The sequence below is a fragment of the Neofelis nebulosa genome, chromosome 2, assembly GCF_028018385.1.
Source record: "Neofelis nebulosa isolate mNeoNeb1 chromosome 2, mNeoNeb1.pri, whole genome shotgun sequence".
NCBI lineage: Eukaryota > Metazoa > Chordata > Mammalia > Carnivora > Felidae > Neofelis > Neofelis nebulosa.
Window position 1 is genome coordinate 15,465,247 of NC_080783.1, and position 26,100 is coordinate 15,491,346.

General features: G+C 42.1%; 1 protein-coding gene across 11 annotated transcripts in view; it reads right to left on the reverse strand.

Annotated features, from left to right (window-relative positions):
• The window catches only part of MOGAT1 (monoacylglycerol O-acyltransferase 1), a 116,971-nt gene that overhangs the window by 90,409 nt on the left and 462 nt on the right, over positions 1–26,100 (reverse strand). For 6 of the 11 annotated variants that reach the window (XR_009254848.1, XR_009254847.1, XR_009254845.1 and 3 more), the window contains exons 2-5: positions 12,812–12,990; positions 12,267–12,471; positions 6,640–6,814; positions 5,639–5,838 (exon numbers count right to left, since the gene is read on the reverse strand). Coding sequence is in view for 7 of the 11 variants with exons in the window: in XM_058703423.1 (XP_058559406.1) it covers positions 5,639–5,838; positions 6,640–6,814; positions 12,267–12,471; positions 12,812–12,990 (759 nt within the window). In the remaining 4 variants the exon portion in view is untranslated. Of the gene's footprint in view, positions 1–3,116; positions 3,688–5,638; positions 5,839–6,639; positions 6,815–12,266; positions 12,472–12,811; positions 12,991–18,371; positions 18,943–22,454; positions 23,596–26,100 lie in introns of those variants that run through there. The other 5 variants (XM_058703443.1, XM_058703451.1, XM_058703474.1 and 2 more) reach the window with 5 other exon arrangements.

Below are 26,100 nucleotides of genomic sequence, written 5' to 3' on the forward strand. Positions count from 1 at the left end.
CTAAGCGAAATGAGTAAGAGAGAGACAAATATCATATGACTTCAAAGTCCTCATATGAGGACTTTAAGATACTAAGCAGATGAACATAAGGGAAGGGAAGCAAAAATAATTTAAAACCAGGGAGGGGGACAAAACATAAGAGACTCTTAAATATAGAGAACAAACAGAGGGTTGCTGAAAGGGTTGTGGGAGGGGGGATGGGCTAAATGGGGAAGGGGCATTAAGGAATGTACTCCTGAAATCACTGTTGCACTACATACTAACTAATTTGGATGCAAATTTAAAAATTAATTAATTTTTAAAAAGTGAAACAAACACTTCTATCACATCCATAATAAAATTTAGGCTGAGGAATTAATAGAACCAGAAAGTCAGGGGAAGTTATGGGGCTGGACAAGATGGGAAGGGAGCCTTTCCCATGACCCTTGCAAACACAGCTGATAAGCCTCTCTGGGTATCCAGAATTCAAATAATCTAACACTGGGAGGAAAAGAGGACTTTTCCTTATGGTAAATGCCAACTAATTAATATGGAAGGAATACTAGAGCTGGAAAACCACCAGTTTGCAATCATGATTGCAATAATCGATTCAGGCAAGAATTATCAATGGATAGTAAAGCCACCAAGTAAAGTCTGATGAACAGGACAATTACAGTGTCTAAGTAACACCATTCCCAGGTTACTTGTTGATGAAAAGGAAAAAGTCTTTATATTTATAAATATAAATCTAAGATACATGATATATTTACGTATGTAAACATATAAGGGTTTCTGTAGACAAATCTCTGTAATTTATCTTTATGGTAGAGAAACCTGGCAAACACCCCACTCAAGTGATCAAAGTGAGTATCACCAACAGTGGGACAAACTGACATCAACAGCTTCCTGATACACGAGGTCCTGAGGAAGACCAGCATTCCTGTGGAATTCTTGCCACAGACGCGTAACTGGAATATAACCACGACGGACCACACCAACCCACAGTGAGGAACATTCTAGAAACCACTGGCCTATACTCCTCCAAATCGCTCCTGTCATAAAGACAAAGGCAAGTTGAAAAACGATCCCAGCCTAAAGCAGGCTAAAGAGATGCGAAAATTCAATGCGACGTATGATTCTGTTTGGGGGAAAAGACACGTGACCCACCCCATTCCCCAAAAAGCACAGCTGACAAGGCAACGATTGTGGCCATTGGTGAAATTTGAAATATAGGCTGTACACTGGTTAACGGTCCTTGATCAACGTTCAATTTCCTAAATTGCACTGACATCAGAGAAGAGAATCATCTTGCTCTTAAGAGACACATAGAAGCAGATGTCATGATTTCAGCTCCTATCAAAAATGTCAGTGCTGTATTAGACCACTAGAGAGAGAAAAACTGTAGCAAAATGTTACAAGTGTGGGAGAAAAGCACACAGGAGTTCATTTTACTACTCATGAAACTTTTCTGAACCTTTGAAAGTTTTCAACATAAACTTACAGAAATTAAAATCAACACATACAACGGTACATGAAATTTCCCCCTTTAAATGGCAAGCCTCCCTTGTCTCTTGCTTTCTTGCCCAAACATGCAACTTCCCATCATACTATGCACATGGGCTCTACAACGTGAATTTAAAAGTAGCCTGCCTTGGGGTGCCTGGGTGGCTCAGTCGGTTGAGCGTCCGACTTCGGCTCAGGTCACGATCTCGCGGTCCATGAGTTTGAGCCCCGCGTCGGGCTCTGGGCTGATGGCTCGGAGCCTGGAGCCTGCTTCCGATTCTGTGTCTCCCTCTCTCTCTGCCCCTCCCCCGTTCATGCTTTGTCTCTCTCTGTCTCAAAAATAAATAAACGTTAAAAAAAATTTTTTTTAAAGTAGCCTGCCTTAAAATGTTTAATGTCTACTTGTTAGGTATTTAAAAACTTAAGAAGTATCATCAGACAGGCATAACTGAAGAATGATTTGTTTACAAATGGGTCTTGAGCTCCTACTCTGTGGGCCCTGGGAATACAGCAGGGAACAGTAAGACAAAATCCCGGCAGGCCTCCTGGAGCTCTATACTGTGGAAAGAAACAATTCCCAGGAACTGCACTCCTTTACACATTGTTCTTAAAGTCGAAACTTCTTTCAATTATCCCTCCTGATTATTATGATGCACGCGATAGTTAAATCAGTTTCTCTCCATTATTTATGTAACGAATCACGACTTTGTGAACGCTTTATTGTATTTTGATAAACCAACAACATAAAATACGTAAATTGTATACTATTTTTGAAATGTATAAAGGAAATATATGGGAGCTTCTTATATTACTTTTTTCATTTTAATTCTAGTCCTGTGTAGCCTACACTGTAATATTAGTTAACCTACACTGTAATATTAGTTTCGGGTGTACAATATAGTGATTCAACACTTCCATATATCACCCGGTGCTCATCGCAGCAAGTAAACTCCTTAATCCTCATCCCCTATTTCACTCATCCCACCACCAACTTCCCTTTCGTAAGCATTGAATGACCCTCAGCAAAGAGGAAAGAGGGTTTTGATGGAGGACACAGAGAAACCTGGTGGTTTAGCAAGGTTTGGTGTAAGAAGTACACGGAGGGTAACTGTAACCTGATGATGGCACTTTGGGTTTAATGAGAACATATTTCTTCTAAAAGGACTTAATTAGTAGGATATTAACAGACACAGCCTTGCAGTGTTAGTAATTCTCACTAGTATTAGAGAATCGTTGACGCTGAAATGAATGCTCTAACGTCGATGAGGAAGTGAAGCCCCACAGACGTGTGGACATGTGTAGGATGGATAATCTGAGCATCTCCAGACAGCTGTCAGTGAGAGAATTAAAGATGAAGTGATGATTGAGGATGAACTGAACTAATATTTACTGAGTCTTTATGATGCAAGGTAGAGTTAAGTTCACAAACTCTTTTATTTTAATCGCTTTTTTTTTTAAACGTTTGTTTATTTTTGAGAGGGAGAGAGAGCGCACATGAGCGGGACAGGGGCAGAGAGAGAGAGGGAGACACAGAATCCGAAGCAGGCTCCAGGCTCTGAGCGGCCAGCACAGAACCTGATGTGGGGCTTGAACCCACGAATGGTGAGATCACAACCTGAGCCAAAGTCAAATGCTTGACCGACTGAGCCACCCAGGTGCCCCATTTATTTTAATTTATTTTTTTTTAAATATAAACTCTTAATTAAGTAGAAGGGGAGCAGAGAGATCAGAAAATAAGTTGCTGGTCTGGATGCTACCTGACCTGCCTGGGCTCTGTCAGGGAGTCAGCAAAGAAACAACTCTGGGCTTGAAGTGCATTAATTTAAAATGGAAATGCACACAGCAACTTAGGTCTCTGTTGCAATATCACATTGCATTGGGTTGATACATAGCTCTGCTTTTGTCTAAGGAATTGTCCATATTCTATCCTTACTTGGGTTATTTCAAATAAAAGTCCTTAAATGCACATGGTCTGTGCGGGTCTGGTTCACTCAAATCAGGCGGGCCTCAGTCATCTGGCCGAGGATAAAATCAATCTCGTGGCGGCTGAGGTGTTATGTAAATGTTCATATTCTCAGCTTGCTTTTTTAAAAGGTTTCAAATACTGGCAGGACACTGAAGATTCTAGAGACAAGACGTGGTATTTCCGATACAATTGTTTGGGAGGTAAGCAGAAAGGATGGACTGAAGCAAGTTTCCCTTATTCTATTAACATTTTTTTTTTTTTTTTTTTTTTTTGGGACAGAGAGAGACAGAGCATGAACGGGGGAGGGGCAGAGAGAGAGGGAGACACAGAATCGGAAACAGGCTCCGAGCCATCAGCCCAGAGCCCGACGCGGGGCTCGAACTCACGGACCGCGAGATCGTGACCTGGCTGAAGTCGGACGCTTAACCGACTGCGCCACCCAGGCGCCCCAAGTTTCCCTTATTCTAAATGTTACAGAGAAGCACATTAGACAGGCATGAGCGAAAAACCAGAGCTCTGGTTGCTAGTCTTAACAACGAGTTCAGATCTGGTCATTTCTATCTGACCCCTGACCAAATAATTATTTGTCAGCACAGTTAAAACTAGGCTGTGTCAAGGGATAACCACTTAAAACTAAAGTTTAACCCCATTGGGTGATAACTGTAATCATTTAATCCAACAAAGTACACTTGGCTTTCAACACTGGCAACCTATTTCACGCGTGTATGAGTTACACTTAAACTTCAGTTCCTAAAAATAACATCTTTCCATTTTCCTCATATCCCCCCAAATGCCAACTATAGTACTTTGCACATAAGGGACCAAACCCAGCATCAGGACATAGAAAAATCATGCTCTAAAACATGTTGATTACCTGCTTAAATATATATATATAAATATATATATTTATATATAATATATATTTCGCAATATATATACATGTATATATATATGTGTGTGTATATACATACATATATATATATATATATATATATGTATATTGCAACCTATTTATATATATTTATATATATAGCCAAAGAAATGTAACCAGCTTCTCTTGGAAAAACACAACGGCAAACTTATCTCTGTGTTACCATTACAGTAACTAATCAACAGTCTGCTAACGTTCCATGTGAGTTAAATACACAGTTAAAGATAGTGTCATGTGACTGCACGTGAAATGCAATGCTCTCAGAAACTGAAAGCAGTAAAATCCGGTTCTAAGGAAACAGACCTAAAAACATTTTGAATGGCATTTAATGGACTGTCTCTGGTGAAACTATTACTTCCTGTTTCAGATGAAGTATATACAGTTTGGTTACTTGTGCTACTAGGGTCTGGCTCTGCCCTTTCTCCTGCTGAGTGGTCCAGGTCACTTTCGATGTGAAGAGCTAATTACTCTGCTCCTCAGTCCTTCTGTCAACATGGTCTGTCACCCTCCTCCCCCATCTCAAGCCTCCCCAATATACAACTTTTTAAAAATAAGATCAGTCTATATTAGAATACATACAACTACAGTGAGTGGCCTCCCAAAATTGTTTTTGCTACAGACTGATGCCTATGTGAACTGAATATGATGAAGATATTCATTACACAGAAATCTGCATACATTAATAGACTGTGATGTAACACATTCATCAAAGGACTGCTATGTTACGATCTGCTCGAGCAGAGAAATAGATTCATATTCAGTACTAGAAATTTTATGTCTAGGGGAGCCTGGGTGGCTCAGGCAGTTAAACGTCCGGCTCTTGATTTCGGCTCAGGTCATGATCTTGCGATTGGTAGGTTTGAGCCCTGCATCGGGTTGTGCACTGACAATACAAAGCCTGCTTGGGATTCTCTCTCTCCCTCTCCTTGCCCCTAGCCTGCTCACTCTCCCTCTCAAAAATAAATAAATAAAAATTAAAAAAAAAAAAAAAGGAAAAAAGAAAGAAACTCTATGTCTAAATTAGATTCTCCCTGTAGTTCAATAGCAGTATTCTTGAAAGTATTCAATTCCCAAGTGAAAAACAGTGATTTCTTAGCTCAAGACGTATCATACATAAAGCTCAAATAACATCTATAGGATTCCTATTTTAGGAAGCCACTTCTCTTGCACTAACACCACAATCAATAACAGTAATGTGGCTCAAAGTTAGGTAATACTTTTATTTATTCTAACAAGCGTTTGGTCCTTGAGGTACATACCAACAGTGTGGATCGGTTTCCTGTATGGCATCAGGCCAAAATTGTATTGAAAAATCCCTCTGGCATGGAAAAGAGGCAAAGCAAACCCCATGATCTTCTGTAGCCTCTCTTGCACGGTTCGAAGCCATGAGCCTTCAGGGTTGTTAACTTGTTTAAACAGCTCATTTTCTCCAAAAGAAAACACTGGGACCAAGGAGGCACTACAAATAACAAAGGGGAAGAGTACAAATTTTCAATGGAAGGGATTTAAGTATTTTATTCTGTCCAGCTGGCTTTTGCAACCTATTCCTGACAATTTTTCAGTGTTCCTCTGCCTCCCTATCCTGCTAATTTCATGTTCCACACCATGAAACTTATACTTGAAATCGTTTGAGAAGGGACTTCAGCAGCCTAGCAATTTATGGAAGTTTATTCGAGAGCCAATCAAGGCTCCAGGAAACTTCTTTTCCACCTATAGTTTGGGCCATGGTTCATTTGTTCATTTGACTGGAAATCTGTACTGTGAATATAAAATTTTGTACCTTTTTTGTTTGCTTTGCTTTGCAAGGTGAGTGTAGGTGCTGGATGCCGTGACACTGAACTACCTTACTGTGAAGGTTGTGATCCATTCCCCACGAACACCAACATCTACTTTTACTGTCAGGTCAACTAAGAAGAGGTCTGCCTTTAAGGACAAGAAACAATACTTTATTTCTCTGTGTTCATTTAATAATGTCTTAATTTCTAGGGGCGCCTGGGTGGCTCAGTCGGTTGAGCGTCCGACTTCGGCTCAGGTCATGATCTCACAGTTCGTTGACTTCGAGCCCCACGTTGGGCTTTGTGCTGACAGATCAGAGCTGGAGCCTGCTTCGGATTCTGTGTCACCCTCTCTCTCTCTCTGCCCCTCCCCCACTCACACCATGTCTGTTTCTCCAAAATTAATAAATGTTAAAAAAAAGTTGTTTTTTTAAATAATGTCTTAACTTCTCTGACCCAGGTACCTGAAATGAGAAACTACTTACCCATGGGTCAAAGCAATTTTAACAAATCCTTTCCGCTGGCGGATGAACAGAGTGAATTTTCCAGGATGGGCATCCAGCGATTCTTCCGCGCCCCCAAGAACTATGACTGAAATGTTTCCGCCTCCCTCCTTGCTCAGCACATGGGACACACTCTTCTTAGAAACTGAGACTGGCCCTTAGTGAATAAAACAAAAAGGGTAAGTACTTATTGTGTTTTAAAAATGAAAGCATTTTGGGGCGACTGGGTGGCTCAGTCGGTTGGGCGTCCGACTTCGGCTCAGGTCGTGATCTCGCGCTCCGTGAGTTCGAGCCCCGCGTTGGGCTCTGTGAGACAGCTCAGAGCCTGGAGCCTGTTTCAGATTCTGTGTCTCCCTCTCTCTCTGACCTTCCCCCATTCATGCTCTGTCTCTCTCTGTCTCAAAAATGAATAAACATTAAAAAAAAATTAAAAAAAAAATGAAAGCATTTTTATCATAATATTCTGTGGCATCTGCGAACACTTAACAAAATTCCCTACCCTGCTTACATATGGAACAACTTGTAGTTTATAATTTTGACACAGCCAGATCTTAGGTAATGTATTCCATTAATTAGATCTAACATTTTGGCAGGTGATGGGCTGTATCTTTAAAATGTCACTTGTTACCGGGACGCCTGGGTGGCTCAGTCAGTTAGGTGTCCGATTCGGCTCAGGTCATGATCTCACCATTTGTGGGTTCAAGCCCCATGTCGGGCTCTGTGCTGACAGCTCGGAGCCCGGAGCCTGCTTCGGATTCTGTGTCTCCCTCTCTCTCTGCCCCTCGCCCACTCACACTGTCTCTCAAAAACAAATAAACATTAAAATTTTATCAAAAAAATTATTTTAACATGTCACTTGTTAAATCTACCACTTATTTGGATAGGTTGTGCACTGCTCAATTCTATGGACTCTATTCATACTGCATTATAAGTAAAAGGGCCCCCTGCAATTGTTCAGTCATAACCTGCATGGCTGTATTTGGTGGCCTTGATCAGTAGCCTGCTGAATCCTGGCTCAGAACCCAAAAAGCATATCCTTTTCAAGAGGCTGCAACAGATCTTCTGAACACACAAGGGCCTGTTGTCAGATATTCTACATGGATTCTTGTTTCCCAAACTTACGTTTATATTGTAAATGGTTTTAAAAGTTCAGACGTTTAACAAATAACCAGATCTTTGCATGGTTCCAAAATGCCTAGTCTGACTTTGGTAAACTGTTTACTTAAGACCGTGATATAATTGTTCGGTCTTTGTACCAGGCTTTCCCACATAAAAATAATTTTAAAGATTCCTTTTCAGATTTTGAATGTACTATGTCCTCTTGGAGGAAAACATCATGAACTCTTACAGGAAAAAGAAAAAAGAGGAAAACACAAGCCATTCATGACCTGTATTTCAGAGATAATTCCTTTTTAATGTCTTATTGTTTCCTCCCATTCTTGGCTTTATCCATTGTTTTTGGTCATAAAAGAATATGTCGGACACGTTTTATTAAGACACAACACACCCCATCTCTCAAAGGAAAATTATATGCTTATTTTTCTGTGAGCTCCTAATACTGGGGGAATATAGAATAATGCAGGATTCTGAGTGACCAACCACTTTCTTAAGAGAAGAGGCAGGAGCCTGGGTGGCTCAGTCAGTTAAGCAAGCGTCCGACTCTTGATTTCGGCTCAGATCGTGATCTCACGGTTGTCGGATGGAGTCCTGTACCGGGCTCTGTGCTGAGCATAGAGCCTGCTTGGGACTCTCTCTCTCTCCCTCTATGCCCCTCCCCCACTCGTGCTTGCTTGCTCTCTCCCTCAAAATAAATGAATCAATAAAGATTAAAAAAAGAGACAAAGAGAGAAGAAGCAGAGAGTGGTGGGTTAGACGGCAAAGAACCCTGAGCCTCAATGGATTTGAACTTCCTCTGAGTTCAAGGCACGGCCATTGTGCCCCATGTGCCCTCAGTGGAAACTGGAGGCATAGCTTCCGGGCCTTTTAAAGATTTCCAGATACCGACTCTCCTCCGGGCACTTCTCAGTGTCCCTTTCTAGGCTCCCTTTACAGGATCTCTGTAAATGCTGCTATGTCTTAAGGCTCTAAGACCTGAATATTTGTATCCCTCCAAAATTTCTATAAACCCTAATCCCCAATAGAATGGTATTAAGAAGTAGGACCTCTGGAAAGAATAAAAGAATGAGGTCATGAGAATGCAGCCCCAAGATGAGATCGGTGTTCTTATCAAAAGAGGAAGAGAGGGGCGCCTGGGTGGCGCAGTCGGTTAAGCGTCCGACTTCAGCCAGGTCACGATCTCGCGGTCCGTGAGTTCGAGCCCCGCGTCGGGCTCTGGGCTGATGGCTCAGAGCCTGGAGCCTGCTTCCGATTCTGTGTCTCCCTCTCTCTCTGCCCCTCCCCCGTTCATGCTCTGTCTCTCTCTGTCCCAAAAATAAATTAAAAAAAAAAAAAACGTTGAAAAAAAAAAAAAAAAAGAAAAAAAAGAGGAAGAGAGAGGGGTTATGTTATATGAAGACATAACAAGATGGCTGGCTGTGTGCAAGCCAGCAATGGGGCTCTCACCAGACACTGGATCTGCCAGTGCCTTGATCTTGGACATCCAGCCTCCAGAACAGTGAACAATAAACGTCTATCATTTCAGCCACCCAGTCTATGGTATTTCGTTACAGCAGGTTGATCTACGACAGTCTCCTTCCTCGTTTCTAACACCTTTTAATGTTATCTACATACATGGATTCAACTACCACTTACAATTGCTGGGTTCTCCCAAACGTTATCTCCTGGGACATCTTCCTCCTGAGGCCCTACACCCACACTTCCAATGGCCCAGTGGACATTTCTACCTTGACAACTCAAAGACACCTCGGGTTCCATGTTGCCAAACCCAGTGCGCTGTATTCTTCCTCAAGGTTGTCCTTCTGGCAACATTTCCTCTCAGGGGGAATGGGCATTATCTATTCTGTCACCCAAGTCAAAAGTATAGGCTCCTCCCATGTATATTCCCCCTTCTTAGCAATCTTGTTGACACATCAGTCATTCCTTCATTCAGAACACGTACTGAGCACCTCCTACAAGGCAGAGACTGAGCTAGAGGCCGATGATATGATGACATATACATTGCTCACTACCTTCACGAGCCCACAGCAATCAATAAGTCTTGGTGAATCTATCGGCTGCTTTTCCTACTGACCTCCTCTGTGTAGTATATAAGGCTGTTGTGAGCTGATCTCTGCTACCTGCCCAGCCTTACTCGGTACACAGGAAGGAACAGGAGTCTCGAAACACGGAATGTGTCCCGCCTGACACCTGGTGAGTACAGACTCATGAAAATGGACCAAGAGGAATGGTTTGGAGGCGGGACCTACAGGGACTTACAGCGACAGAAATCTATTGGGTAAGAGCAAAACAGGCACTGGTCAGCAAAGGACCTCTGAAACCCTACTGGTTCTTTATTACCGGGGGTTCAGTACACATGTCCGTCTGTCTCTCATGCCCAGACGGACGGCTGCCAAGGCAGGCACAGAGTAGAAGGGGCTGTCCTAGGAAGCCGGTTCCAGGAAAAATCAAGAACTCTCTAAACTTTAAGACAAGGACACCCTAGAGCTTCAAGTGTGGATATTTTTTTTTTTTAATTTTTTTTCAACGTTTTTTATTTTTGGGACAGAGAGAGACAGAGCATGAACGGGGAAGGGGCAGAGAGAGAGGGAGACACAGAATCGGAAACAGGCTCCAGGCTCTGAGCCATCAGCCCAGAGCCTGACGCGGGGCTCGAACTCACGGACCGCGAGATCGTGACCTGGCTGAAGTCGGACGCTTAACCGACTGCGCCACCCAGGCGCCCCTCAAGTGTGGATATTTTTATTTAGCCTTTAGGAGATCTCAGGTCATAGGAAAAAGGAAAAGATCTCATAATGTCATAAGCCTGAGTGAAGAGACAAGTTTAATCTCAAATGCCGGCTCGAGTAAATGGCAGTGACTGTGAGGGCACTACTTGGAGAAGGACTCTCAGGTTGATTATATGTATCTGCCATGGCCACGGAGAGGGGTGTATCTACATCTCTCGTGCCATGAATTGCCACACCTGCTCTCAGTTATGCCACTCAAACGCACTTGTGGCTTGGAACCGCAACTGTGTCCTGTAAATACATTTCTGTGCTTTTTTTTTTTTTTTGGCAATTCAAAAAATTTCCCTTTTTTCCTTTTATAAAACGAACCCAATCAGTGTCTCCAAAACAGGGAAGAGATGGGATTTTTTTTTTTTTTTTTTTTTTTGCCTCTATGGTAGTTTGGAGGTTTGGTGCGCCCTCTAGAGGCCAGATACAGTGGCAGCCCAGACTGAACAGAGAGCTCAGGGCTTTGCAGGTGAAGGTCCGAAGACAGAACCCAAAAACCCAGCCAGGGATCCTGATCCTCCGGTGCTTAGTGATTTCCTATCAGGTATATAATGACAACAGAGATTTGAGAAATTAATAGGAAGTAATGAAAACCTGGAAGACCCTGGAAAATTCTGTCTCTGAATATGCCACTTATTGATCCTGAAATTATAAGTGTTCACATAGAGACTATCCGCTTTTCTTTCTATCTAAGAAATGCAAGACAGTAAAGTTAGCCTACACAGCGACCATAAACATAAAGCACTTTGTGAGTTACTGCAGTTCATGTGGAGTGAATAAGCTGGTCCAGTCAGAAAACCAAACAAACTGAACCCTTCAAATTACAGTGAGAGCTGTAAACACAAGCTTAGCCTCTGTGCACATTAATATAGTGTGTCCAGAATTCCAGTTAAATTTTATTCTTGGAATTGGTAGAATTATGGTTTCATTAATCAAAGAGTTTTCCCCTAGTTCAGAGTAGCAGAGTAGAATGAACTCATTCCTGAGCCAGATGATATTTAATCCGGGAAGAAAAAGGCAGATTAAGTATGCTTAGTTTACATACCGCCATTGCTTCAAGACATATTGGAGCACATTTTCCATCTCTAATGTTTGTAAAAACATGCAAAGTGCCTCTCCAAAGGCACCGTCTATCACTTGTTTGACCCGAGATTCTTTCTTCCACATCTCAATACACAAAATGCACTCATCAATTTATTCATTGAATTAACATCTATTGAACTTTCCTATATCCCAGGCACAAGGCTAGACACTAGGTGTGTTAAAAAAGACACAGTCTGGGGCGCCTGGGTGGCGCAGTCGGTTAAGCGTCCGACTTCAGCCAGGTCACGATCTCGCGGTCCGTGAGTTCGAGCCCCGCGTCAGGCTCTGGGCTGATGGCTCGGAGCCTGGAGCCTGTTTCCGATTCTGTGTCTCCCTCTCTCTCTGCCCCTCCCCCGTTCATGCTCTGTCTCTCTCTGTCCCAAAAATAAATTAAAAAATGTTGAAAAAAAAAATTAAAAAAAAAAAAAAAAAAAAAAAAAAAAGACACAGTCTGTGTCTTCCTGGGACTTTCAGTCCAGTGGCAAGAATCATCCAAGCAGCATGTGAAGTGTCAGAAAGGGAAAAAAGCAAAGGGTTTTACTACAAAACTGTAAACCTGTGTTTGGGAGGGAACATTCTGTGTGGTCCTGCCACCCTAGAACATGGTAGAAATAGTGATCTGCCTTCACTTACCACTACTCATCAGATATTCTCGAAAGAGAGGACACCGGAACCAAAATGGGAGCACGTGGAGATACGCAGTGAATCCAGGAAACAGCTGTTCGAAGTCCGAATAATTCGTACAAAAATTTCCAAACGCTCCAGCAACGAGCACTCCATGGGGATGAAACCCAAATATGTAGTTGTGACTTGGATCCAAATCCCAAGTTTTGATGAGCTACAGTATGTATTGAGGTTAAAAAAAAACAAACAAAAAAAAATTCCCTGATCAGTTTCCAATAAGAAACAAAGAAACCCCCTCATGATTAGTTCCTCTGTCAAAAGGAAATAGAGAACATGACTCATGTAGTTCTCTGGGTTAGTGATGTTTCCCAATTTTTAAACTATTTCCTAAGCCCAGGGCCCCTCACACACAGCCTTCCAGATCCCGTTTAGTCTGGGCTGATCTGCTGGCTTTCTCCCTCTGAAAAGGGAAAAGCTTAAACTGTGTGTGATAAAAGCAAATTTCCATTCTTCTCCCAACTCAAAATAGTACTACACAAAACAATTCTACTCACATGAATTGGAAAATAGTCCTTAAAATACCTCCACACGGTCCAGCTTCTGACCCAGTTGGATCTCCTGCCCCCCTGCTCTGGGGTACGCCAGTCAAAGTAAAGCCATGTCATATAAGGGACATAGAGGAACCAATAGTTGTGTATGATCAGTATCACAATGATCCCAATGCACACCTGTGCTGTAAGAAAGGGAAAGACCTCAGGAGTCAGGGTCAGTTAGCATCTGCTCACTGTACCGTATCACCATCGGCCCACGGCAGGGGGACTGAATACACACAAAGTGTGTTAAACTGAGCCTCATTTCGGGGCGCCTACATGGCTCAGTCAGTTGAGCATCCAACCCTTGATTTCGGCTCAGGTCATGATCCCAGAATCATGGGATCGAGCCCTACATCGGGCTCTGCCCCTTTCCCCTGCTCACACGCACCTTTCCCCTGCTCACACGCACTCTCTCTCTAAAAAGACAAAAACAAAAAACAAAAAAACCCTGAGCCTCAGTTCAAGTGAGGTAATATAACAAGACAGCAGATGACAGAGTATTATTTAACATTTATTGGATGTTTACTATGTGCCAAGTATTGTACTATGTACTTTGCCAAAATATTTTCATTTAATATTTACATAGCTACAGTATCAATGAAATGGCTAGAGTATGTTTAACGTCCTTTTCATAGAAAACAGAGGTGTAGAGAGGTTAAATGAATTGCCCAAGTCCCACAGAATGGAAGCGGTTGATCTAAATTCATAGCCCACCCTTGGGGCACCTGAGTGGCTCAGTGGATTGAGCACCTGGATTCAGCTCTGGTCATGATCTCACGGTCCGTGAGTTCAAGCCCCACATCGGGCTCTGTGCTGACAGCTCAGAGCCTGGAGCCTGCTTCGGATTTCTGTGTCTCCCTCTCTCTCTGCCCCTTCCCCACTCACAGTCTCTCTCTCTCTCAAAAAATACACATTAAATTAATTAATTAATTAATTCACAGTCCACTCTCAAAGTCTATGGTCTACACCACCTCCCTGGCACGATATATGGAGGAATCAGGGCTGAAAGGATGCAGAAGAGTTCCTACTACAGGTGTCTACCTTGCTTAAGCAGCCATTATTTATGTGCCCACAAAGAGAGAACATTCCAGCGACAAACTCTGTTTTCAGGAACTCTGTTGCGAGAGTCAGAGGTGGTATAGGAGGAACCCCTGACATCTTCCTTTACCTATCACTACTTGCAACATTTCACAACGACAAAGCAAAACCCAAATGGTTTACACACCTCGTGACACAGCTTCAAAATATGCGAAGCAAGGACAGACAAAACTCGACCTAAGTCGTAGTGACAAGACTGTTTGCCTTAAAGTAATACATTAAGCTAAGACAGACATTTCATGTGTGTGCTATCATACTAAAAAACTATTTACAGAAAGAGAAATACATTAATGAGAAAGGGAGAGAGGAGCACAAAGTCATAAAGCTCGACACAAGAAATGCCAGCAATTACCAGTACTTTAGGAAGTGTCCTTGCCTCTTTCTTTCTGTCATGTGCTATACTCTCTGTTCTAGAGCCGACTTCAGTCCCCCAAACTCCTGTCTACTCTGTCAGCTTTGCTACAGTTTTGTTCCCAAACGATCATGATCGGATTAACAGCACCTTGAACTATGACAGTTTGCTAGATACAATTTGTCAGTTTGTTTGCCTGTTTTGGCTAAAAACAGAACAAGTATTTATATTTCTGGAGATATATAAATCCATACATATCCCAGCATAGATTTACGCTAAATGGACCCCAGTAAGAGAACTGACCTGCTTTCTCCAGGGTAAGGTTTGTTTACGAAAAGGTGCATGAAAAGTTAAGGAAGTATGTGCCCTCTAACCCTCCGTGGGGTGTTTTGTCACATTTTGGAAGAGCCAGCGAAGTTTCCATGACTCTGGGGGCACAGCCAAAAGGGTGTCCTTTGCTCTCACTCCTACCAGGATCATTTCATCTTGCTTCACCTGCTTGACTCTACCCAGGTCTGAGTGCTGACAATTTACCACTGTTGGTTAATCTTCTCTTTATTTTACTAAAATGTGTAAAAAAAAAAGTGTACAAGGAAACTTAGGTAGATCTCATTACTCTGTACTCTATGGTAGATCAGGTGAGCTAAGACAGACAGGGAAGGGACAGAACAGTTCATGAGGGGTGACCATCTCCCACAGGCAGTGTCATTTTCTCCTCCTCACAACCCTCAAGGTACACATTACTATACCCAGTTTGCAGTCGTGGAAACTGAGGCTTAAGGATTTTGAGGGTCCAAAGGATTTGAACCTAGATCTGCCTAAATTTTTAAACCCACCCACTTTTTTTTTTTTTTAACAAAACCAAACTATTCTTAGCTTATGGCAACGGCACCATAAACTTACAAGTACTTATTACAAGCGGATAAGCAGGCTCATAGGCATAAAAAATCAGGTAAATGGGAGGTTCTGTTTTCCTTACTATAATGATGGAGAGACTGAGACCAAAAGCATACTGACTCAATTTGAACCACAGAGGGAGTCAAGAGCAGGTCCAGAAATAAAATCCCCCGGCCATTAATTCAGTGTTTCGCTAACCCAACCACATACGCACTAATTGAATACATACTGCATATGTCTTTAACAGCCACTAGATGTTCTGCACGTACGATGGTTAAGACACGGATCTGGAATCTGAGTGCTTATGTTGGAATCTGCCAGCGACTAGCTGCCGAACAGGGGGCGAAGTTCTTTCGCTCCTTGAGCCTCAATTCCTTTACCATGTGAGATGGGCTAATACCAGCACCTGCCTCCACGGACCGTGGGGAAGGAGACGCAGAGAGGCCACCGTGCCTGGCACCGAGCAAGCATTTGACAATGGGAGCCATCCTCATGGTAACTGTGTTCACTATTACGCGCTTGGAGAAGACAAAAAATAAAAGCAGATAAAATATTGCTCATGTTCCTGCCACTCCACAGCAAGTACTGTTCAAATTTTTCCTTGTGGCCTTTTCTGTTCCTAGGAACAGGTTATGTGTCCTAAGCATGGTTGATCACATTTTTTTTTTTTAATTTCTGTATTTTATCGCTTATGATTATCTCACATTAGCTTTTTTTATAACACCGACATGGCCTTAAAACCTTCATAAATGGTATTTTTGAGAACTGATGAACATTCCATTGAATGTCAATACTACGTCAACCATTGTTCTCTTTTTGAAAATGTGGGCTTCTAACAAATTTTCTCTATACACATAATCCGGCATCACATTTCCCCACATTTTAATTTACTTCCATAGGACAATTAGTAAAACACTACACTGCTGAACAGAAACGCCTTTGTCACTTGATATACTTTGAGAGCTTACGATCCAAAGGAGCTGTCCTAATTTAAACCCCCCCCACTCCACACATGGCACACATTCTTTAATATTTCGTATCACAAACAGCACCAAAATAGCTTTTTAAATCCCGTGATCCTAAATTAGACTGAAAGAAGAAAACACTAAGAAAACTAGGTGACTGGATCACCTCTATTTTCTATTTTTATCTCATTAAGCGATCCAACGTAACATGATTCTTCCGAATTGGAGGTCAAAGAGAAAAGATACAAAAGTCTACTCCAACCCATGGTGCAGTTCTCAAAACTGAGGTTGATATCTCTTAAAACTGCCTTGATCCACATTCCAAGTTGCACGGGAGGCCTGAACTTCAGTTGCTTTGACTGGGGTGCAGGCTGTACAAGCCAGCCTCTGTCGTTCGTACTCTTTTATGATTTCATTCCCATAGATTCTACTTCCTCTATATCATTAAGAAGCTTCCCCCCCTTCACTTTTTTTCCTGAGGTGAAATTCACATTAATGTAAATCAACCACTTTAAGGAAATTAATCCAGGGACACTTAGCACATTCACGATGTTGGGCAACTACCAATTCCACCGAGTTGCAAAATACTTAGATCACCCGAAAATAAAACCCTGAACCCATTAGGCAGTTATTCCCCATTTCCTTCTCCTCTGCCCCTGGCAACCACCAAGGTACATTCTATTTCTGTGGATTTACCTACTCAGGATATTTCATACAAATGGAATGATCCAATATGTAACCTTCTGTAGACTTTCACTTAACATCAAGTTTTTGAGGCTCGTCCATCCTGAAACATGTATCAGGACTTCATTCCTTTTTAGGACTGAATAATATTCCCATATATAGGGATATATCATAATTCGTTTATCCATTCATCTGTTCAACATTCATCATTCAAGGGCTAAAATTAACAACTCAGACAACAACAGATGTTGGCGAGGATGCAGAGAAAGAGGAACCCTTTGGCACTGTTGGTGGGAATGCAAACTGGTACAGCCACTATGGAAAACACTGTGGAGGTTCCTCAAAAAGGTAAAAATAGAACTACCCTACGACCCAGCAATTGCACTACTAGGCATTTATCCAAGGAATACAGGTGTGCTGTTTCGAAGGGGCACATGCAGTCCAACGTTTATTAGAGCAGCACTATCGACAATAACCAAAGTATGGAAAGAGCCCAATGGCCATCGATGGATGAATGGATAAAGAACATGTGGTATATATATACAATGGAGTATTACTCTGCAATCAAAAAGAATGAAATCTTGCCATGTGCACTACATGAATGGAACTGGAGGGTATTATGCTAAGCGAAATTAGTCAGAGAAAGACAAGTATCATATGACTTCGCTCATATGAGGACTTTAAGAGACAAAACAGATGAACATAAGGGAAGGGAAGCAAAAATAATATAAAAACGGGGAGGGGGACAGAGGAGTCTCTAAGAGACTCTTAGAGAACAAACTAAGGGTTGCTGAAGGGGCTGTGGGTCAGGGGATGGGCTAAATGGGCAAGGAGCATTAAGGAAGACACTTGTTGGGATGAACACTGGGTGTTATATGTAGGGGCCACATCACTGGATTCTACTCCTGAAACCATTACTGCACGGTACACTAACTAACTTGGATGTAAATTTTTAAAAAATAAATAAATTTTTTCACTTCCTAAAAAAAAGGAAAGAAAAGAAAAGAAATCAAGATAGGTATATCGGATACAATGGTACATTGCAGTCTAAATGAAAACAAAATCTCATTTGTAGTAAATGTAAAAGAAAAAGAAAAAGAAAACATTCATCATTCAACATCTGGGTTGTTTCCACCTTTTGGCTCCTGCGAAGAGGGCTGCAATGTCCTACCCGCTTCAAGAGGATTAAACATCAGAAACAAATAAGACTCAGTCAAAATGTGTGGCGTGGTCATTAAATTCAGCATCACCGATAAAGGGACAAAATGGCATGATGCCTCTTGATGGGATTTGATGGGAAACACACCCCATCACCTTTGCCGGCTTTTTGCCAAAAATGCTGAACCTGACTCCAATCGTAAGAACATAATTAGGCAATTCCAGACTTTGGGACATTCTAGAAGATAATTACCGGGGGCTGTTTAGAAAATATCAATGTTACAAAAGGCTGCCTTCTCTGCAGCATTTAGCAATGATCTTCCTCTGCTACCCCTGCCCTCCACATTTCTGACTCCAGTGGGCTCACCTGTGCCTCCATCAGTGAAATGGTGCTGAACAAGGGCACTGTACGATGTCTCATCCAGGGCCAATGCTCCAACAGTGGTAGCCAAATTTGATAAATCAGTGAATCCTAAAAACGTGCTTTGTCTATAGGCACTTCTTCAAAGACCTGACGTACATCAATTCCTTTACATTCTAGGTTTAACTTTATCAGTTTTTCAACATTTAAGAAAGTAATATTTGTAACATGGAAAAATAACTGGTTAATGAAACATACAGATACCACAAAAAGCGTAAAGAATAGTGATGGTGTATAGGAAACACTCAACAAATGCTATTAGCCACCACTGACCGCTTGGGACCTTCGAAAACACCAATGTCACAGGGCTCAATCCAAAATGCTAGTTGATTTGCTCTCCAGCGCATATATTACTTCAGTAAAAATAAATCTAAAAAAGGTAAACAGCAAGAGAAAATATGCCAAAATATTAACAGAGAATCTCAAACAGGCTCCATGCTCAGCACGGAGCCCGACATGGGACTCGATCCCACAACCCTGGGATCATGATCTGAGCTGAAATCAAGAGTCGGACCCTCAACCAACTGAGCCACCCAGGTGCCCCAAAAGATTATTTTTTTTTAAAAAAAGAAATATAGGGCGCCTGGGTGGCTCAGTCGGTTGAGCATCCGACTTCAGCTCAGGTCACGATCTCGCGGTCCGTGAGTTCGAGCCCCACGTCAGGCTCTGTGCTGACAGCTCAGAGCCTGGGGCCTGCTTCAGATTCTGTGTCTCCCTCTCTCTCTGCCCCTCCTCTGCTTGTGCTCTGTCTCTTTCAAAAATGAATAAACATTAAAAAAAGTTAAAAAAAAAAATAGAAATAAAACGGCTCCACTAGAAAGAAAAGAAAAAAAAAAACTACACAAAACTGAAGAACAAATCTACTTAAGCAACAAAAGTCTCATCTTGAACATGATTCTATTAAATTTCCATGAGCAAACAGCAACAGAAAAATATTACAAAAACTATTGAGGTTTGTTTACTTGGGTTTTAATAGTGACCAATATTAAGAAATAATTGAAAATATTTAATTTGTATATGTAGCCTTCCTATTTGTATCCAAGAAGTTTTCATTTTTCCCCTATGGAAATTGTTTCTATACTTTTTTTAACCATGTAACCGAGGATGGGGAACGAAAATGGAATTCAGAATCCAGCGGGCACATTCTTCTCTTTTCCTGCTCCCGAGGCATTGTATCTCAAAACACAATCAGAGCCATCTGTTGATTATAAGAATGGAAGCATAACATTCTTCTGATTTTTAAAATTCCTATTTTAAGAGCACTTACCCCCCAGAGTTTCTTAGGGTGATACTGAAAGACAAATCTCAGACCCCTCTGCAGAATTTTGCAGCTCAGGATTCCTCGAATGTGGGTCTGCTCCCCAATGCTTTTAAAAAGTTTTCTGGAGAGGAAACTTCATTTTTCTTATTTAAAAGCAAATTCAGGGGCGCCTGGGTGGCTCAGTTGGTTAAGCGGCCGACTTCGGCTCAGGTCACGATCTCGCGGTCCGTGAGTTCGAGCCCCGCGTCGGGCCCCGTGCTGACAGCTCGGAGCCTGGAACCTGCTTCGGATTCTGTGTCTCCCTCTCTCTCTGCCCCTCCCCAGCTCACACTCTGTTTCTGCCTCTCAAAACTGAATAAACGTTAAAAAAATTTTTTAAGTAAATTCATTATTGGACCTACTTCTTCATTGAATAAAGGCAAATAAATTACAAGGATCCAGGTACAATTAGTCCCATGTTATTAATATTTCTGAAATGTTTACAAACTAAAGGACAAAATAAACAGAACTACTTTGTATAGCCACAAACTGAAAACTGTAAGAAAAGAGAGACATAACTAAATACAACATGTGGGTTCCTTTGCTATAAAGGACATTTGTGGGGCAGCTACTGGAATGTGAATAGGGTCTATGTATGGATTAGATCACTGAACTGCATCACTGTTAATTCTTCTCATTTGGATAATTGTACTGCGGTTATGTAAGAGAATGTCTTTGGTTTTAGAAAATGTACACTCGGGGCGCCTGGGTGGCTCAGTCGGTTAAGCGGCCGACTTCGGCTCAGGTCATGATCTCGCGGTCCGTGAGTTCGAGCCCCACGTCGGGCTCTGTGCTGACTGCTCAGAGCCTGGAGCCTGTTTCGGATTCTGTGTCTCCCTCTCTCTCTGACCCTCCCCCGTTCATGCTCGCGCTCTCTCTGTCTCAAAAATAAATAAACGTGTTAAAAAAAATTAAAAAAAAAAATAAATAAAAATAAAAATAAAAATAAAATGTACACTCAAGGACTCAAGGATAAAGAGAAAGCATATCTGTAGCTTACCCTTAAATAGTTAAAAAAAAAAAACTGTGTGTGTGTGTGTGTGTGTGTGTGTGTGTGTGGAGAAAGAGAGATAGGGACAGAGAAAGAAAAAAAACATGGTAAAATGTTACATTGGGGAATGGGATAAAGGAATATTGGAATTTTTGTAACTTTCTAGAATTTTTATTTTCTAGAATTATTATTTCTGGAATTACCTCAAAATACAAAGTTTTAAAAAGTTAATGGCCCTTCCTGAGACCTACAGAATCAAAGTCTCTGAGTAATCTGCATTTTAACAAAAATGTCCAAGGGAATCTTAAATATGCTCTAAAGTTTAGGGGCACCTGGGTGGCTCAGTTGGTTGAGTGTCTGACTCTTGATTTCTGCTCAGGTCAGGATCTTGCAGTTTGTGGGATTGAGCCCCACATCAGGCTTCATGCTGACAGCAAGGAGCCTGCTTGGGATTCCCTCTCTCTCTCTGTGTCCCTCTTCCACTCATGCTCTCTCACTCTCTCTCTCTTCCTCTCAAAATAAATAAATATTCAAAAAATACACTCTAAAGTTTAAAAACTTCTGATATAAATAATATCACACAGTGGAGGACTCAATACTTTTGAGATATCAATTCTCTCCAAATTAACCTATAGACTAATCTCAATCAAAAATCAATCCCAATGAAAATCCCAGAAGGTGTGTGTGTGTGTGTGTGTGTGTGTGTGTGTGTGTGTGTGTGTGTGGAAACTGACAAGCTGATTCTCAGGTGCATATGGAAACACAAAGAATCTATGATAATCAAAACAACTCTTTAAAAAAAGGACCAAGGTTTCAGGGCTAACGAGATCAGACTCCACAAAGTATTATAAAGCCACAGTAATCACAACAGCATTGTACTGGCATGAAGATAGACAAAGGAGGGGCGCCTAGGTAGCTCAGTCAGTTAAGTGTCTGACTTCGGCTCAGGTCATGATCTCACAGTTCATGAGTTCAAGCCCCACATCAGGTTCTCTCTGCTGTTGTCATGGAGCCCACTTCAGATCCGCTGTCCCCCTCGGTCCCTCCTCTGCCCCTCCTCTGCTCACTCTCTCCCTCTCTCTCTCAAAATAAATAAGTAAACTTTAAAAATTAAAAAAAGAAGAAGGAAATACTGCCATTGTGATGGACCTTGAGGGTATTATGCTATGTGGACTAAATGACAGAGAGAAAGATCAATACTATATGATCTCACTTGTGTGTGTATCTTAAAAAGAAAACAAACCAAAAGCATCTAATTCATAGGTACAGAGAACAGATTGGCGGTTGCCAGAGGCAGGAGGGTGGAGGGGTGGGCAAAATGAGCGAAAGGGGTCAAAAGATACAAACTTCCAGTTAGAAGATAAATAAATCCGGGGGATGTAATGCACAGCCTGGTGACTAGAATCAACAATATTGTATTGTATTTGAAAGCTGCTAAGAGGGTAAGTCTTAAAGGTTCTCATCACAAGGAAAATTATTTGTAACTATGGGTAGTGATAGATGTTAACTAAACTTATTACGGTAATCATTTTGCAATGTATACATGTATCAAATAATTATGTCATACACCAAAACCTAATACAATGTTGTAAGATTGGATGACAGGTGTTTAACATTTATCTCAAGGAAAGATGTTTGATTTCATGATTTCATATTTCAAGGGCTAATAGCTTAAATTCATTTCCTGGAAAGAAAAATGCCTTCTAAGACTTTGATTTAGAGATCTTAAAAGATATACCTAATAAAAACCCTCTTGTTGAGGTGCCTGGGTGATTCAGTCGATTAAGCATCCATCTTCGGCTCAGGTCATGATCTGGTCCATAGGTTCAAGCCCCGTGTCGGGCTTTGTGCTAACAGCTCAGAGCCTGGAGTCTGCTTCAGATTCTGTGTCTCCCTCTCTCTCTGTTCCTCCCCCACTCACGCTCTGTCTCTGTCTCTCAAAACGAAATAAAACGTTAAAAAAAAAAAAAACTCTTGCCAACACTGAAAGTAGCTACAACATCAACTCCTTACTTCAAAATTGACAATTAAATGGAAGGAAATAAGTAAGCTCTTATCCTACCTTTTCCAGTAAGAATTGAATTGTGGGGTAGTCAAACAGCCCTAGCTGATGGGGGGAAATTAGTCGTTGCATAAATTCTAGCTATGATGAATAAATGACAGAATAAAAACACCGCCATTTTGCAGTCCCCCATAGAACAATTCATTCAAGCGAGCATCATTAATGGAGACTTATGTCACTAGGTGGCAGGGCAATGATCAACAGAGAACTTTCATTTGCACATGTCAGTGACCAGCCAGCCCTCAGATGACTTCCTATTTGGACCCACTGACCACTCTTAGGCACAACTAATGGGACAACTAGACATTCTGTGCATCCTGACGGAATGTGAAGCACAGAGCAGTACCTGGGAAGAGGCCTTAACACAAAGGTTTCATCTACATCTAATCAAGCTTTAGCTCTAACTCCCACTGTCGAAGAAATATAGGAGACTGAGGAACAAGTTAACACCACAAAGAAGCAGTCAGGACTACATCTTGCAGGACAGATAACCTGGTTTCCTTAGTGCTTCACGACAAGAAAACAAATAGGGAACACTGTTCTAAATTAAAAGATACGTAAAAACCAAATGCAGGAGCATCTGGGTGGCTCAGTCAGTTAAGCGTCCAACTTCGGCTCAGGTCACGGTCTTGCAGTTCGTGGGTTCAGGCCCCACATCAGGCTCTGTGCTGACAGATCGGAGCCTGGAGCCCTCTTTGCGGTCTGTGTCTCCCTCTGTCTGACCCTCCCCTGCTCACACTCTCTCTCAAAAGTAAATAAACATTAAAGAAAAAAAACATAAACAAAAAACCAAAAAACAAAACCAAATGCAATACAAAGGTCTTGTTGAGAACCTTGTTCAGATATATCACCAAAGTGTATTTTTGACACGGTTCAGAAAATATGAACTTAGTTTAAGTGATTTTAAGCAGGATTGCCTGGGTGACTCAGTCGGTTAAACGTCTCTCAGTTTCACCTCAGGTCATGATCTCACGGTTCATGAGTTCAAGCCCCTCATCGGGCTCTGCACTGGCAGTGTGGAGCCTGCTCAGGGTTCTCTCTCTCTCCCTCTCTCTCTGCCCCTCCCCTACTCATCCTGTTTCTGTCTCTCTCAAAATAAATAAATAAACTGAAAATTTTTTTAAATGATTTTAAACAATTATTATGCCACATATGTACTCTGATTATGTAAGAAAGATACTTAATTCTATATCTCCGTACTAAAATATTTAGGATTAAAATATAACAACGTGCTTTGTCTTAAAACGTTTTTGCAAAACAACTGATGAAACGAATACGGCAAATTGTCAAAATAATTATAAATCCAGGTAATGGGTAAATGAGAGTTCACACACTTCTATTTTTTGTATGTCTGAAATTTTTCCAAATAAAATTATCAAAATATATAACACAAAGTCATATGCTCCTAGTAACACAAAAGTCAAATGCGCGCAATGACTTTTTATGGTCTGTCTATGCAGACATTTAAATGGTCTGCAAGTCAGTCTAGTCCGACTCAAATTAGGAATCATTGGTCATGCCTGAGTCACTAGTCCACGCACAATTAACACCTGTGGCTCCGCCCGCTATGTAGAGCCATGTGACCTTGAGCAACTTCACCTCTGAGCTCCCTCCTCTGTAAGATGAGTGCAGGGGTAGCTCCTACCTCACAGGGCTGCTGTGAGGGTGACATGGGTTAATACAACTAGCGACCCAAGGGGCGGACAGCTTCCCCTCTGGGTGACAGAGTGAGACAGTCATTCAACAAGTATTTGTTTCATACCTTCCGTGGGCTCGGCACGTGCCGAGTGTTCCCGCACTGAGCCGGTGGACAAGGATGGTAATGTGGACCTTTCTCGAGTAACCGCAGACACACACAGACACGAGCAATGACAAACACGAGAAAAGGACGACAGGCTACCAGAGAGGAGCTGACTGACCAGCAGGGAAGATCGTCTCCAAGTTCAAGCCATACATGTGGGCAGCAGAGTGGTTAAGGCAGGGACTCTGGGTAGAATACTTAGGTTTCCATCCAGCTTCTCCACCTCCCACTGTGCGTGACCTTGAACAATTTACTTCACCTCTTCGTTTCCTCATCTGTCCAACGAGGGCAGAAATGAACAGTCCTTTACCTCACGGGGTCGTGGTGAAGGCCGAACGGTTAATAGTGTAGAGTGCTTAGAATGGGATCTGGAACGTACTATGCCCTAATGTGTTTGTTGTTACCTCGATGGTTCAGCGCAAAATGGAGTATCATGCTACCACCCCTGTCTCCGTTTGGCCTGCGAGGACTTCATGAGCTAATGTTTTGAAGTTCCTTTTTCAGGAAACCCTAGCTGTACAGCAGAGTCACGTGGAGCATCTGTGTGCATATATGCGCACACACAGTTACATATTTACAGAGACACGCACATACTGACGCGTGGGCTCCGTTCTGTAACAAATGAATTAAGACGTTCTGGGGATAGAGCCTGGGTGTCTGCGTTTTTTTTACAAGCTCTTCCAGTGTTTCCCATGTGCAACCAGGGTCGAGAACCACTGATCTAGGCATTCAAAACTGTGAAACCATTTCAAAAATGTAGACGTCTACAGTGCAGTGGGCTTATTACTACTGATCGTACTGCGGCCTCAACGTACAACCTGTCAGCTCCTTACAGCACACAAGTGACCTTAGCCTTCAGAAGAGTGCACGTTCTCCATAATTCCTCCCTCCTCTCATACCATCCCCCATCTACTCCAATCGCTGGACAAACATCCAGGGGAGAAAAAGGGGCTCAGGTAAGCCACCCTGCTCTATCTAGCGACTGACTCACGTGCCCTTTCCAGATGGGATCAACTTGGGAACCCACTAGAACCCCTTGAGTCGAGTTATTTACATACAGAAGCCACCCAACCCAACTCAACCCAGTCTATCTAGTACAAAGGTGCCTTTCGGCACCCGGATGACCTTAAACACAGAAAAGTCAACAAGGCAGTTGGTCACGAGGGTGGGAAGAGGACGGAATCAGGCTGTAAATAATCGGGCGCTGGTTTTCCTTTCACGAATCGACAGTTCAAGAAGAAGAGTTTAGCAACTTCTGAGGGGCTACAGTGCAATGTTCCATGGCTGGATTGGGTCCTGGTTATATTTGGGTATGTCCATTTGCCAAAATTCATCTGTATGCCTATCATCTTTGCCTTCTATGGTAGGTAAGCTACGCCTCAATCAAAAAGACAAAAAAAAAGCACAGGTTAAAACAGTTGGCAAACAGTCGTTCGTTCGCTACGAGGTTCACACGGGGAGAGAAACCAAAAAGGAGAGTCCCAAGTTAGCTCGAACTCCCTCCTTGACCTGTTTGCTCTG